The sequence below is a fragment of the Mandrillus leucophaeus genome, unplaced genomic scaffold (genome assembly GCF_000951045.1).
Source record: "Mandrillus leucophaeus isolate KB7577 unplaced genomic scaffold, Mleu.le_1.0 Scaffold511, whole genome shotgun sequence".
NCBI lineage: Eukaryota > Metazoa > Chordata > Mammalia > Primates > Cercopithecidae > Mandrillus > Mandrillus leucophaeus.
In genome coordinates, this window is record NW_012105487.1 from 584,771 (window position 1) to 597,447 (window position 12,677).

Consider the following 12,677-nt stretch of genomic DNA (forward strand, 5'->3'; position numbering starts at 1 on the left):
AAACCCTCATCAGAAATACCAAATGATCATAGTTGCAACGCGCCTGCTTTTGCACCATTGATACTAAAATCTTCTCTGCTTTACTGTTGACAAGTATTAACATTAATTTTCCAACTACATAGAAAGGTTTAAAATCCTGTCTTTTCTCACACAAAGCAAGGAAAAGAAAGCCAGAATTATGCTTTGATATTTAGCTGATTTCTCTAAGAGCAAGGACCACCAATTAAGAATTTTTACCTTGATTTTTTTTTGTAAACATTGGTTTTAAAAAACAGAGTAAATAAGGAAGACCAACTAGAAAGACAGCACATTTTCAATTACCTTGGAAACTCGGTTTGCAACTTCTCTGCCCACAGTCAGCCCCTGGACAAAGGTCCTGGCAGCAATGAAGGCGCGGGTGACCTGAATCTTCAGTTTCCGGGGCACGTCTCCAAATGGCTTGAGCTGGTCAGTGTATTTGCTCACGCATTCCAGGTAGTCTTCACTGAAGTGATACTGAGGGTTTATCAGCTGAAACATTCGTTCCAGGAGCCGAGCCCAAAAGTCATTGAGCATTTCTTCCAGATTCACATTACCGCCAGTGTAGTACCTTTTCAGCTCTGTGAAGAGGTCCTGAAAGACTTCCGAATTCTGCATGTACAGCATGCCATAAGTCCGTACAAACATATCATTTAGTGACTTTTCTGCATTCTCCAGGAGCTCTCGGAAAAATTCTGCAGATAGAAAGAAGTCATAAATTAATGAAATCTAGAAAGCCCAAGGCACCTACTTACCTTAAGTACAACTGCTTTTAATCGACATTTTCATGGAAAAACGTATTCTGTGATTAAGGTGTTAATGGACAGATAAAAATCATATTCTCAATGGGATTTGACCTCCATCTACGATCCTGTATGACTCAAAACAGAATACCCATGATTTCCATTAACATTAGGAGTCTACCATGTAATCCTCTTCCAAAATAGCTTCATTCTTTTACCATCTCTTGTTAAATTTTAAATAATCCTATGGTTTGATACAAACTCAAATCAAAATATGCTATAAATATAATGTGCAGAGTATTGTTGTTTACATAATGATAAACACATTTGCTTCAGTTTATTTATAAATTTGTCCTAACACTAAATTCCATTAAATTGCTTTTATTTGAAATACTCCATAAATGAGATGTTCAAATTAATGTCATATTTTAGACTCTTTCTAGTTTCTATATATAGCAATCAATTAGCAATGTTCAGATATTCATAATGCAATTAAATTCACTTCATAATAAAGCTATAATGAGCATAATTTAGGTGGCCATAATGAGTCAGAAAGCCATAAAGTATCTTGGATCATTACAAATATAAACTATCATGTTATAGAACTTGAATAAAATATTGACAGTTGGACTTTCTGGTTGTGTGGTTCTAAATAAAAAAAATGCACACCAGTAATTCAAATCTTCCACTTTGCAAGAGTGCTTGAATGTTACTGGGATCATTTATAGGATGCAAAAAAATAAGACATAAATTAAAGCCATTGGGTATCATTAGCTTCAATGGCCCTCATGCTAGGCTCCCTCAAGACACACTTCGTGTGTGTAGGGCACCTATCCTTTTGCACAAATAAGCTTGGGTTTTATCTCATTTAGAGATTGTAAATTGGGGTAGGGAAAGAGCTAAGGAAAGATAATGCTTCTGAGGTTATCAATCTAAGTTCCTAAGAGCAAAATGATTCTGCTTTATCTCTTCATAGTCCCCTTTTATTCCCTGAAACTATGCCCCTTCTCAGAAATGCAGGGACAAATCAAGTCCTGCATACTTCAAAAGCTCCAGGAATTTTTAAAAAGGACTCTGCTCCTTTCTGGGGTTCTGGGTAGTCTCTCCTAAGATAAAGAAAGGAAATAGTGATGAACACCTCTCCATTAATTCCATGGAGGCTACTTGTGTATTCTTAAAAGTTGGCTGAAGAAGTGCTTGGTTTAGCCACTTCAATTCTGATTAATATACAATCAAACCAATGTCTTGATAATTAAATGGTGTCTATAATAATAATAATAAGTACTTTATATTTGTTTTTAAATCAAACCAAAGCATGAATGAAAGTATTTTTCATTTGTTTACCTCCTTTCTATGAAATATATATACATATATATATTTTAAAACATACAACTTCTGTTGCTACAGTGGCAGCAAAAACTGTAAGATTATAAATAGTGTATAATTTTGTTCAGGTCACCAAATGGTTTTTATTTTTATTTTTACTAACTGTAAAATCAAGGTAAATATTATCAAATCTCTCTGAATCTTTAAGGATTTGGTAAAGAAAATGACTGTTGAAATAGATAGGGCAACATTTGCAAAATTGGGAAGCATAAATTTATAAAAATATTTATATATGCTGTATGCTGATGTTACTTATGATTTTAGGAAATCAAGAGCATTTCATACTTTTTTCAAAAATACTAGTTATCTAGTTTGTCCTAAAATGGAAACTATATTAAATTACTAATATAAAAGTATGAGAATATCATAAGTTAAACCTTCCGATCTGGAAACTAAGAATGAAAGTAGCTTGACCTTGCTGATACAGGAACAGGGTGGAAGGCATAACAGATTGTGAAAGAAGATAAAAAAGAATGGAAAAATCACTGAATTGAGAAATACTAATATAATGAGACTGGAAAGTGGATTCTAATCATGAGCTCTGGACAGCCTATTCATTTATCTTCTTTTTGAGGTCAATTATTTTGTTGGACTTGGGAATTAAAGCTTAATTTATTGAATACAGAGTACTGCCTTCAGCAATGAATAGTCAGTAATCAATAGTGTGGTCTGGATTTGCAAAGAGCTTTAAAAAAAGAGAAAGAGAAGAAAAAAATTTCTCTGATACTCATTGCTCTCCAAAGTCTTGAGAAATAAATATTTGTGTTAGGGATAAAAATGGCATTTTCTCTTTTACTGAGGGTAACACCTCCCTAGATTTTTTTGTCTTCTTTTTCTTCTCCTGATATGAGAACTCCAAATATTGAGTCATGCCCACTTTGAAAGTGAGTCGTCACTGTGTCTTGTGGTTTTTCTTACGTTTAAATTAGTATTTATGATTCAGTATAGAAACCAAGTTATCACATTTCAATAAATGTGGCTCAAGAAACATTTCCACAGATTCCAAGCTTACATTGTGTCTTAGAGTATGTCATTGTCTCAAAAGTTTGATATTAGCTTCACTGATCCTCAAAGTCAAGTTATTATTATTTCTTGTTCAAAATCATTATATGGTTTACTGATTTCATAGTCAAAGTTAATATTTGGTATTGAAAGACGCTAATGTATCAGCCAATTATGATAAATGTTGCTACCTTAAGGTACATTGATCTAAGATCTTATGAATAATGGAGATCCAAGGTACTGAGGCAAAGCTAATGTCCTCCAAAAATAAGGGTACTCATTTCATTTTCAGCATGACTGTAGACTTCCACCTTTTGAAGTCTGACTCTTTGAACAAATTACTTTATGCTTGGATGAAAATTGTTTCTCAGCAAACCAAACAAGATGGAGATTTAGAAGACAGTTATGTGATCCATTTTACTGATGAAGTATCATGTGCAAGCAACATCAGAGAGAACAAAATTCAAGGACAATATAAGAAAAAGCAATCTCAACTGAACTCATTTTAATGGAAGAGGGCAAAGCACACATTGGATAAAGTCTTCAGTCAACAAAAATTTTTATCTGCAAAAAAGAGTTTGGCAGAAAGAAATGCTATTTGATTTTTCCTTCTTCCCCAATCACAAAATATACATCAAAGGTGGTTGCTTAGGGCTCAGTTACGCTTCATAGGTGCATAAAAAACCTTTCCTAGCCAGCATTGGCCTCTGGGATGATTTTATTCATCTAGAGGGGAGATCTCAATGTAAACATCTGTTTGCTTCAGGGCAGACTGTCTCAAGTGGGAGAACAGTCTTGTAGATAAAAACTACTACTGTTGCAAAAGGAAAAAGAAAGTCTGTGTGATGTGGCCTGATCACTTGGAGAGATCTCTTAAGGGGCAGAAACCAACCCCAAGGAGCCAAGAGGTGCCCTAAGGATAACTGAGAAAGACTCCAAATGAAGCCCCCAAATAAATGGACTGAAAAGTAAGATGGCACAGAGGGACAAGGGGAAGCACAGAAAGAGGAAAAAGGCAGACGAGAGGCTCTCTACAGTCTACATCACACAACAAAAGCTTGTCCCATTCAACTCAGAAATGTCTTGTTAATACTACACAGATAAACATGTTCTGTGCTGGATTAGGTACGGGATTGGATTAAGTACTATATAACATCCTTTTCCTCTTTTCATGCTCTCAGAGACATCTCCTATGAAAAACTTGTTTAAAATGAATGTCGCAGCATGGTGGTGTGTATCTATATCCTTTCAGAACCCAAGGAGTGAAAAGCTTTGGTCATTAGTCAGTCAAGATGATAGCACTTGTCCTACTGTGGGAAGCAGGTATGCTGTTTCCTTCCGTAAACCCGGAAATACACACATGTGCATGCAAGGGTGTACATTTGTATAGTTCTCTGCTAATCTCTTTGTTTCTACTCTTCCTCAACAACAGTATGCTAAATCAGTTTAGTCAGCTCAGCCAAACTGTGGGTAAGGAGTATTCCATAGGCGGCGCTGACATGGAGGATAAACTGGTTCTGAAAGCTGACATCCAGCCGGGTGCAGTGGCTCACGCCTGTAATCCCAGTACTTTGGGAGGTCGAGATGGGCAGATCACCTGAGGACAGGAGTTCGAGACCAGCCTGGAAAACATGGTGAAACCCTGTCTCCACTACAAATACAAAAGTTAGTCTGGCATGGTGGCGGGCATCTGTAGTCCCTAGCTACTCAGGAGGCTGAGGCAGGAAAATCACCTGAACCCAGGAAGTGGAGGTTGCAGTGAGCTGAGATCCTGCTGCTGCACTTCAGCCTACGGGACAAAGCAAGATCCACTCCCCCCAAAAATAATAATAATAACAATGAAAATTATAAAATAAAAAAATAAAAGATGAAAGCTGACATCCTATAAGGGTTGTGATCTACAGACACTCAATAAACTTCCTAGCCTGCTTCTCCTCCTGCATTTCTCAAGGGAAATGAGGAGTATTCTTTCTCATTCCACATACATATGTCAGCTTTCAGACATATCTTTTGAAATCATTTCTCCTTTCAAAAAGCATCTTGCTTATGTAATAGCCTGATATAATCTGCAGGAAAATGCTGAATTAATAAAGAGCATTAATGAAGGCAGACCCATAGTGCCATTTATACTCTTGTGCATTAGACTGTGGGGGAGGGAAAACATGGTCCCAAATGGCCTATCTCTTCCCACTTCCCAGGGGCTGTGACCTTGAAAGTAAGTAGCAGTAAAGATGGACAATGCTCAGGATGTCTGTCCTTGCCACATGAGGCGGTGTCCTTTGCAAGCTGTAGCTTGTGTGTTATTGAGCAGTAGATGACCCTAGTCTATCTTAGGTGTCAGCTTCAGCACTGTGAACATTTTGAGCTGGATAATTCTTTCTTTGGACAGGGGTTTGGGGAGCACTGTGCTGTATATTGTAAATTATAAAGTAGCATTCCTGGCCTCTACCTTTTAGATGCCAGTGGCACATCCATCTCTCAGGAGTCACAACCAAAATGTCATCGAACATTATCAAATGTCCTCTTGGGGACGAGACCACTCTTACTCCCTTCCTTACCCCCACCTGCTGAGAGCCACCCTTCTGCTGATAGATTCTAAGGTCTACAAATAGAAAATTAAAAACATTCAGAGAAATTTTTTTCTATTTCTAGACCTCATCTCATCAACCCCATGATTTATTTGTAACACAAATTTGAGGTGCTGTGTCTTAAATAGAAGGAACTGAAATACGGGTTGTATTCACAGTAAGATTCTCAGTAGTCAATACTGCCATTTCCAGGTATGGTGCCTTTCACATGATAGTGCCTTAAAACGTGGTGAATAGTGAATGAATGAATAGATCGATGGATGAACATGACCATCCAGTGAAATACATCCTGACTCCATTGGTTCTGGATTTCTCTTTGATAGTGATGATTTTGTGGGCCCACCTCAGAGAAAGAAAGATACCACAAACCACATCTTAGAACAGGACATAACTGATTTGCCCTCTTGTCATCTTGCAAATTCTCAAATACTTATACACATATAATATTCATGTATAACCCCCCATGCGCCAAGTTCATGTGTACCTGTGCATAAAATATTGTGCCTTTGTTTAAAAAAAAAATGTTGGCTATCAATATCGCTCTGCCAGAGCTTGACATTCTCTACAAACTCTGCCTGTCCTGAGCCATTCTTTGCCTGGCTTAATGATTGCTTCTGCCGTTCTATCCCTGCTGGGACATGACTTCATAGTGCATTATCTCACCAAGCTGACTGCACTCACATTCACTCACATACTACATTTAAGCAATGCCCAGCATGTTACATTAGAGTTAACTCCCAAACCACTTTCGAGTCTCACACATTGCAGTCTCACACATAAACCCTTCTTCCACTCAATAAATAATCTGCTGTATTGAATAAACTCACATTGAAACTTTGTTGTGTTGTTTTTAATAAGCAAGATTATGGCATCCTTTATTTCCTCATTCATACAGTTTTTTTTAAAAAGCAGTTATATAAGGGAAAAAGGAAAAGAACTATTTCCAATAGATAATATTGTCTCAGTATTTTTTTTCTTAAACATCACTTGCATTTTTTTGTGTGTAAAAAGCTGATTCTTTGAATGCATTTTTTAGATTTTGAGGTTGAAATTATATAAAGATATTTTTAAAATTACAGTTTATCTAAAAAGGGAGAAATAAAAATCTATGATTATTAAAAGACAACATTGCTTTAAGCAGTAATTCCTTTGGGATTTGCCACTTCTGCATCTCATAATTCACACTTTCTTTTGCTCTGAATGTGTGTATGTGTATGTTTTTATAAATTAAGTTTATTATAAGCATTATTATTTACTCAACTAATTATTCCTAGGACTTAATAGAAGCTTAATTTCAAAGTGATCTCATAGTAGGAATCCACATCTTTCCTGTTTGAGAGGTTATTAGAACCAAATTTTTAACCCTCAAGTAAATGTCCCTCCCCTCCATATACACAAACTAATTTAAAATGCCAGTAATGTGGCAATAGAACATCTCCATCATTTCCATTTGTCTGTGTTATATTTTAGGAGAAAAGTAAAGATACCACTCTTTAACTGGAGACAAAAGGTGGATTTGAAACAGTGTATGATGTTAATTTTAAGTAAAACTAGAGATAGTACCTAAGATGTTGCCTGATTTCCAATGGGCATCAGATATTTTATTACAGGCTTTACATACTTGCATGGCAATCAGTTATTAGCTGATCTAGTTTGAGGATGAGAAAGCCGAGGCTTAAAATGTTAAGTGAGTTGCCCTAGACCAACAGAACCAGAACGCAACCCAGAGCTCCAAAACGATGATAGACAAGAAATAGTTCTAGGAAAGAACAAGACAGCAGGGTGGCATTGTAGTTTATCCTTAGTCAAATTTTCAGACCATGATATGAATAATTAATGGGAAGCATTATAAACTCCTAGGACAGTGGATAAATTCATATTTAAATATAAATTGCAAAATGCATTCTAAAGTCATACCTAAATTATTTATAAAAATAATTTTTGGCTGGGTGCAGTGGCTCATGCCTGTAATCCCAGCATTTTGAAAGGCTAAGGCAGGTGGATCACGAGGTCAGGAGATTGAGACCATCCTGGCTAACACAGTGAAACCCTGTCTCTACTAAAAATACAAAAAATTAGCCTGGTGTGGTGGCGGACGCTGGTAATCCCAGCTGCTTGGGAGGCTAAGGCAAGAGAATTGCTTGAACCTAGGAGGCAGAGGTTGCAGTCAGCTGAGATCATGCCACTGCACTCCAACCTGGGTGACAGAGTGAGACTCCATCTCAAAGAAAATAATAATAATAATAATGAAAATGCAGCACATACACATCATGGAATACTATGCAGCCATACAAAAGGATGAGTTAATGTTCTTTGCAGGACATGGATGAAGCTGGAAACCATCATTCTCAACAAACTAACACAAGAACAGAAAACCAAACATTGCATGTTCACACTCATAAGTGGGAGTTGAACAATGAGAACACATGGACACAGGGAGAGTAATATCACACACTGGGGCTTGTCGTGGGGTGGGGGTCTAGGGGAGGGATAGCATTAGGAGAAATACCTAATGTAGGTGATGGGTCGATGGGTGCAGGAAACCACCATGGCACATGTATACCTATGTAACAAACCTGCATGTCCCACACATGTACCCCAGAACTTGAAGTGTAATAAAATAAAAATTTTCACTTGTGATTATTGTCCCATTAATACTAACTAGTTAACACAGATAACTGAGCCTGGAGAGCATGGTTGAACCTCTGGGATTGGTATATTTTCCCCTCAAAGCGGGGGCTTCCACTAGAAGAAAATCAAACACAGAACCTGGGATTATCACTACAGTGTATAGAACAGTGACTGGCATACAAAAGGATGGTTAAAATGTTTGACCAAAATGATGCCTCATTTTACGATATTTGTACACATAGAACATACTGTGTAAATCATAATAATTCATAATAATATGTATACACATTTATGTATATTTGTATACATAGACAATATTGTGTAAATCATTTTATGTATATCATATTATGTATTTTATGTAAAATATTATGTATTTTATGTATATCATATTATGTGTATACATATTATTATGTATATATGTGTATATATATGTAACAATTATACATATAGGTGAATACATTCACATATCCCTGACAAGTTACATAGAAATCATATTTTCATATTAGATAATATACTTAAATAAGTAATTCAGTTGTAAATCTTAACATTTTCTTAAAATTCTCTGTTATAGTTATCCTTTAAGGGAATGAGTGTCCTTAAAATAAGAGCTGTCAATGTTATTTGTTTCAACCAAGGAGACTCATAGATAGGGGGCCCTGACTTTGTTCAGCAATCTCAATGGAAAGACAAATTAGAGAAACTGAGGAAGAAGAAAAAAAGCTGATCACAGAGTACATCTACTGTGAGATGTGATTGTCCAAAAACAAGACAGAAAAGATATGTGTTTCCACTTCCAAAATGGAGTTCTAATAAAGGATGTTATTTACAGTTGAGTGCTGTGGTTACAAATGATTATAATTGCAAGACTTAAAAATCCCAATGTCCTAAATCTTTGCTTCTCTAGGTACATTTGACTGGCCCAGGAAGAGAATGTGAGCCTGATGTGCATCCCAGGCCCCTGGAGAGGTTCAGCACCCAGGACAATGCCTCTAGTACTGAATGTCCCCAGCAGAGAATCTGCTTACCTTTCCTATATGAATATTTTCCAGGCCTACTTCCTCTTCAGGACCCTCATCCCTACAACATTATTAAATAGCTTGAAAACAAGTGTTTCAGAGAAAATACTTTAGGAAATACCATAACAGTTTCAAGAAGGGGTTGCTTCTAGTCAGCAACCCATTGTAAGTCCTGTGAGCTAAGAATGGTTTTCACATTTTTCTGTGTTTGAATACAAACAAAGAAGAAAACCAACTACAAAACATGATACATCACAGAGACTTTATGTGGTATAAAATGACAAAAGTATTTAATATCTAGTCTTTTACTGAAAACTTTTGCCAATCCTTAGCATGGCAGGTCAAAATCTTAAGTGAGACATTCAAAGATAAATTAATTCAACAAAACATATCATGCCTTTAAATTCTTGTAGTCAGGAACACAGTTTAATTATTAGTCTGTTAACTCTCTCAAAAACAGTAGAATAGAAGTTCCTTTTCTTTCATTATTTTTATATGTTAAAATGTGCTCTGAAAACTCCACAACGCACTCATCTCTTTATATTCCTTTGCACGGCAGCTAAAATCTAAAAGTAACTCCATAAATCATGTAAATGATTTGGAGGATTCAGGTGAATTTAGTGATTTTAAAGTGAGACTCCTAAATTTTTCTAAGGCTATAGTCTAATGAGTCCCAGGGAACTTAAAAAATCTCACAGTAACTCTGACATTTAAAAGAGTATAGAAATGAAAAAGAAGGATTAAAAAGAAAAACCCTACTTTGATACTGGGTTAAGAAAAACTATTGTTATTACAATTTCATTTTTTTAAACTTTCCACTCATGACAATTAATAAAAATAGAAATTTAAACTCTCTTTTAACATCTTACAAAACCTATCAAAGGCCCTGCAACAAAATACAATGTTCATCACAAAACAAGGAGAATTATTTTCAGAAAATCTTAAGTATACTGGCTGTTAAAAATACTATAATATGTAGTCCAAAAAATGTTCACAATATTTAACCCAAGGATTATTTTGTATTATATTACTCTCAATGTGTATTGGAAACTCGTAAACATTAAAAATTAAATTTACTTAAATTATATGTAAGTAGAAACAGGAGTTCTAGGGCAATACCCCTATCCAATAAGTCAAGTAAATCAAGAATATAATAATGCATTTTAATGCATTATTCAGGTCAATTTTACATCACCAGTTTATGTTTTTCCAATGTGTCTAATCTAATAAACTTTTCCATGAAGAAATTTTAATGAAAAGTCATCAGTTTACAACCATGAATGTTCATTAAAAATAATCAATACCTTGCACCAAAGTACTTCAATTTAATACCATTAAAGTCAGCTGAAGAGACTAAATGCCAGATTTTTCAGAATCAAGCGTGTAATTCAGTTGCAAAAATGAAAGTTTCCCGAAAGGCAGCACTATGTAATTGGTTGATATAGGGAGATTTGAAGCAATAAAGCAGTTTGTAGAAATGTTGACTTGAATCCACATTTCACAAGGTTAAACTTTTTCTGTACTTAGTGATCCTTTACACATTAGATTGATAAATGTTTTATTTCTTGGTAGGTTATTTCTCCCAAAGATATCTTTTAAAGTAAGAAAGACTGATTAGGCCATTTATGTTCTCATAGTGGTATAGATAAACTATTAATTCCCAGAATCATGAATTAAGTTTGAAATGTGCTGATGGTTGCTGCTAAAAGCAAACAACTGCTTTGAGCCTGTAGACTGCATTTCTATCTCACCCTAAGCTCTGAATATAAAATTAAAAGCTGAGATGCTTTCGCAGTTCACTTTCATCATTGCAGTTTCCTAGCACTGGTCTAAAGACAACGGCCTTTGGGCCTGGCCTGCAAATCTGCTTCCATTTTTCTTTCAGAAATGACACTAACCACAGCCTGTTTAACCCTTTATGCACCTAAAGTATAGAACTGTATTAAAGGTAACTTAAAATCATTTCCAGCTTTTTTTTTCCTCAACTGTAAGAGGCAATGAGGTTTCAAAATCATAATGGTAGTTTTAACAATACATATTGTTCTGTTCACAAACCCAGTTCTTTCCCCAGTTCCTGTTCCTTCTTCACCTAAACATTTGTTGGGCCAGAAGACGGAAAAACTTCTCCAACAACAAACCACCAAGGATCAAATCTGGGATATTAACCCAAAGCTAGTTTGTTGCTAAAAGACAGTGATAAGGACCTGGGGCTGTTGGAACAAGAGATTGTGTAGGCTCTAAGGAGACTAAAGTGGAACAGGCAAATGGAGTTTACTTTTTCCTTCCTTCTTTACACAGTTCAGCGGTTTTCAACTCAGGGTGCCCATTAAAATCACTTTTAAAAATCTTGATGCCCAGGCTGCATTCATTTTCTTTGGGAGCGGGATCCAGGTACCAGTATACCTTCAAGCTCCCCAGGTGATCCCAGTGTGCAGCCGAGATTGAGAATCACTGCAGCTCTTCGTTCTCCAACACTTTCATTTTAGTTGATGTATGATGGTGGTTCCATGGGCAGTGGAAGGAGAAATGGGGATGGAGCCACTTTATACATCATCAAAACCCCCAATTCTATTCTTCCCTTCATTTCCTTTCCCTTCTCTCTTTACTCCCTGTAGACAGCCAGTATTCACATCTTGAGAGGAGAGAGTTTCATTGATTAAAGAGTATCAAGAGTATGTGAGGAACATGAGCAGTGCTTCTGAGGACAAGACTGTGCTGAATCTTTTCCTTTCTCCTCCATTTCTTTTCCATTTATCAGCACCTAGCACTGTCTCTCAACTCTCCCTCTGCCTACATCAATTACAGGACAACGGGCTTGTACCCCCGAAGAGGGAAGGACGGGTATAGCATGGGAAAAGTAAAAAGCAGGGCTTGATAATCCCCCAGTTAATTAAGGACCAGGGGAAAAGGAATGCCAGCCACAGCCCACTTAGGGTGCATTTAAGCACCCAACATAGACAACAAAACTGAAGGTATTGAGAAATGCTAAGTTGTAAAAGCATAATTATATATAAAAATTTTGTGAAAATATTACATCTTAATTTAAAGCTAAGTTTTTATATGTTTCTGATTCATCAAAAACTGGCAATACTGAAAATGTGAAAATTCACAGAATAAAAAAATTTACCTTGTTCCACAGATGTCTAAATAAGAGCAAATAAGTAGAACATTATGAGAGTTTAAAAAAAGAAATTGAAAAGTAATATTTTTGTATATTCTACTATATCCCACCTTCATCTGAGTTGTTTTAAACTATGTGTGTGTATATATAAATTATTATATATAATATATAA

The 12,677-nt window shown here is 35.9% G+C and overlaps 1 protein-coding gene across 2 annotated transcripts in view; it reads right to left on the minus strand.

Annotated features, from left to right (window-relative positions):
* The window catches only part of LOC105551239 (glypican-6), a 1,217,642-nt gene that overhangs the window by 583,572 nt on the left and 621,393 nt on the right, over positions 1-12,677 (minus strand). For both annotated transcript variants that reach the window (XM_011996405.1, XM_011996404.1), the window contains exon 3: positions 322-713. In XM_011996405.1, coding sequence (XP_011851795.1) covers positions 322-713 — 392 coding nt within the window. The remainder of the gene's footprint in view (positions 1-321; positions 714-12,677) is intronic.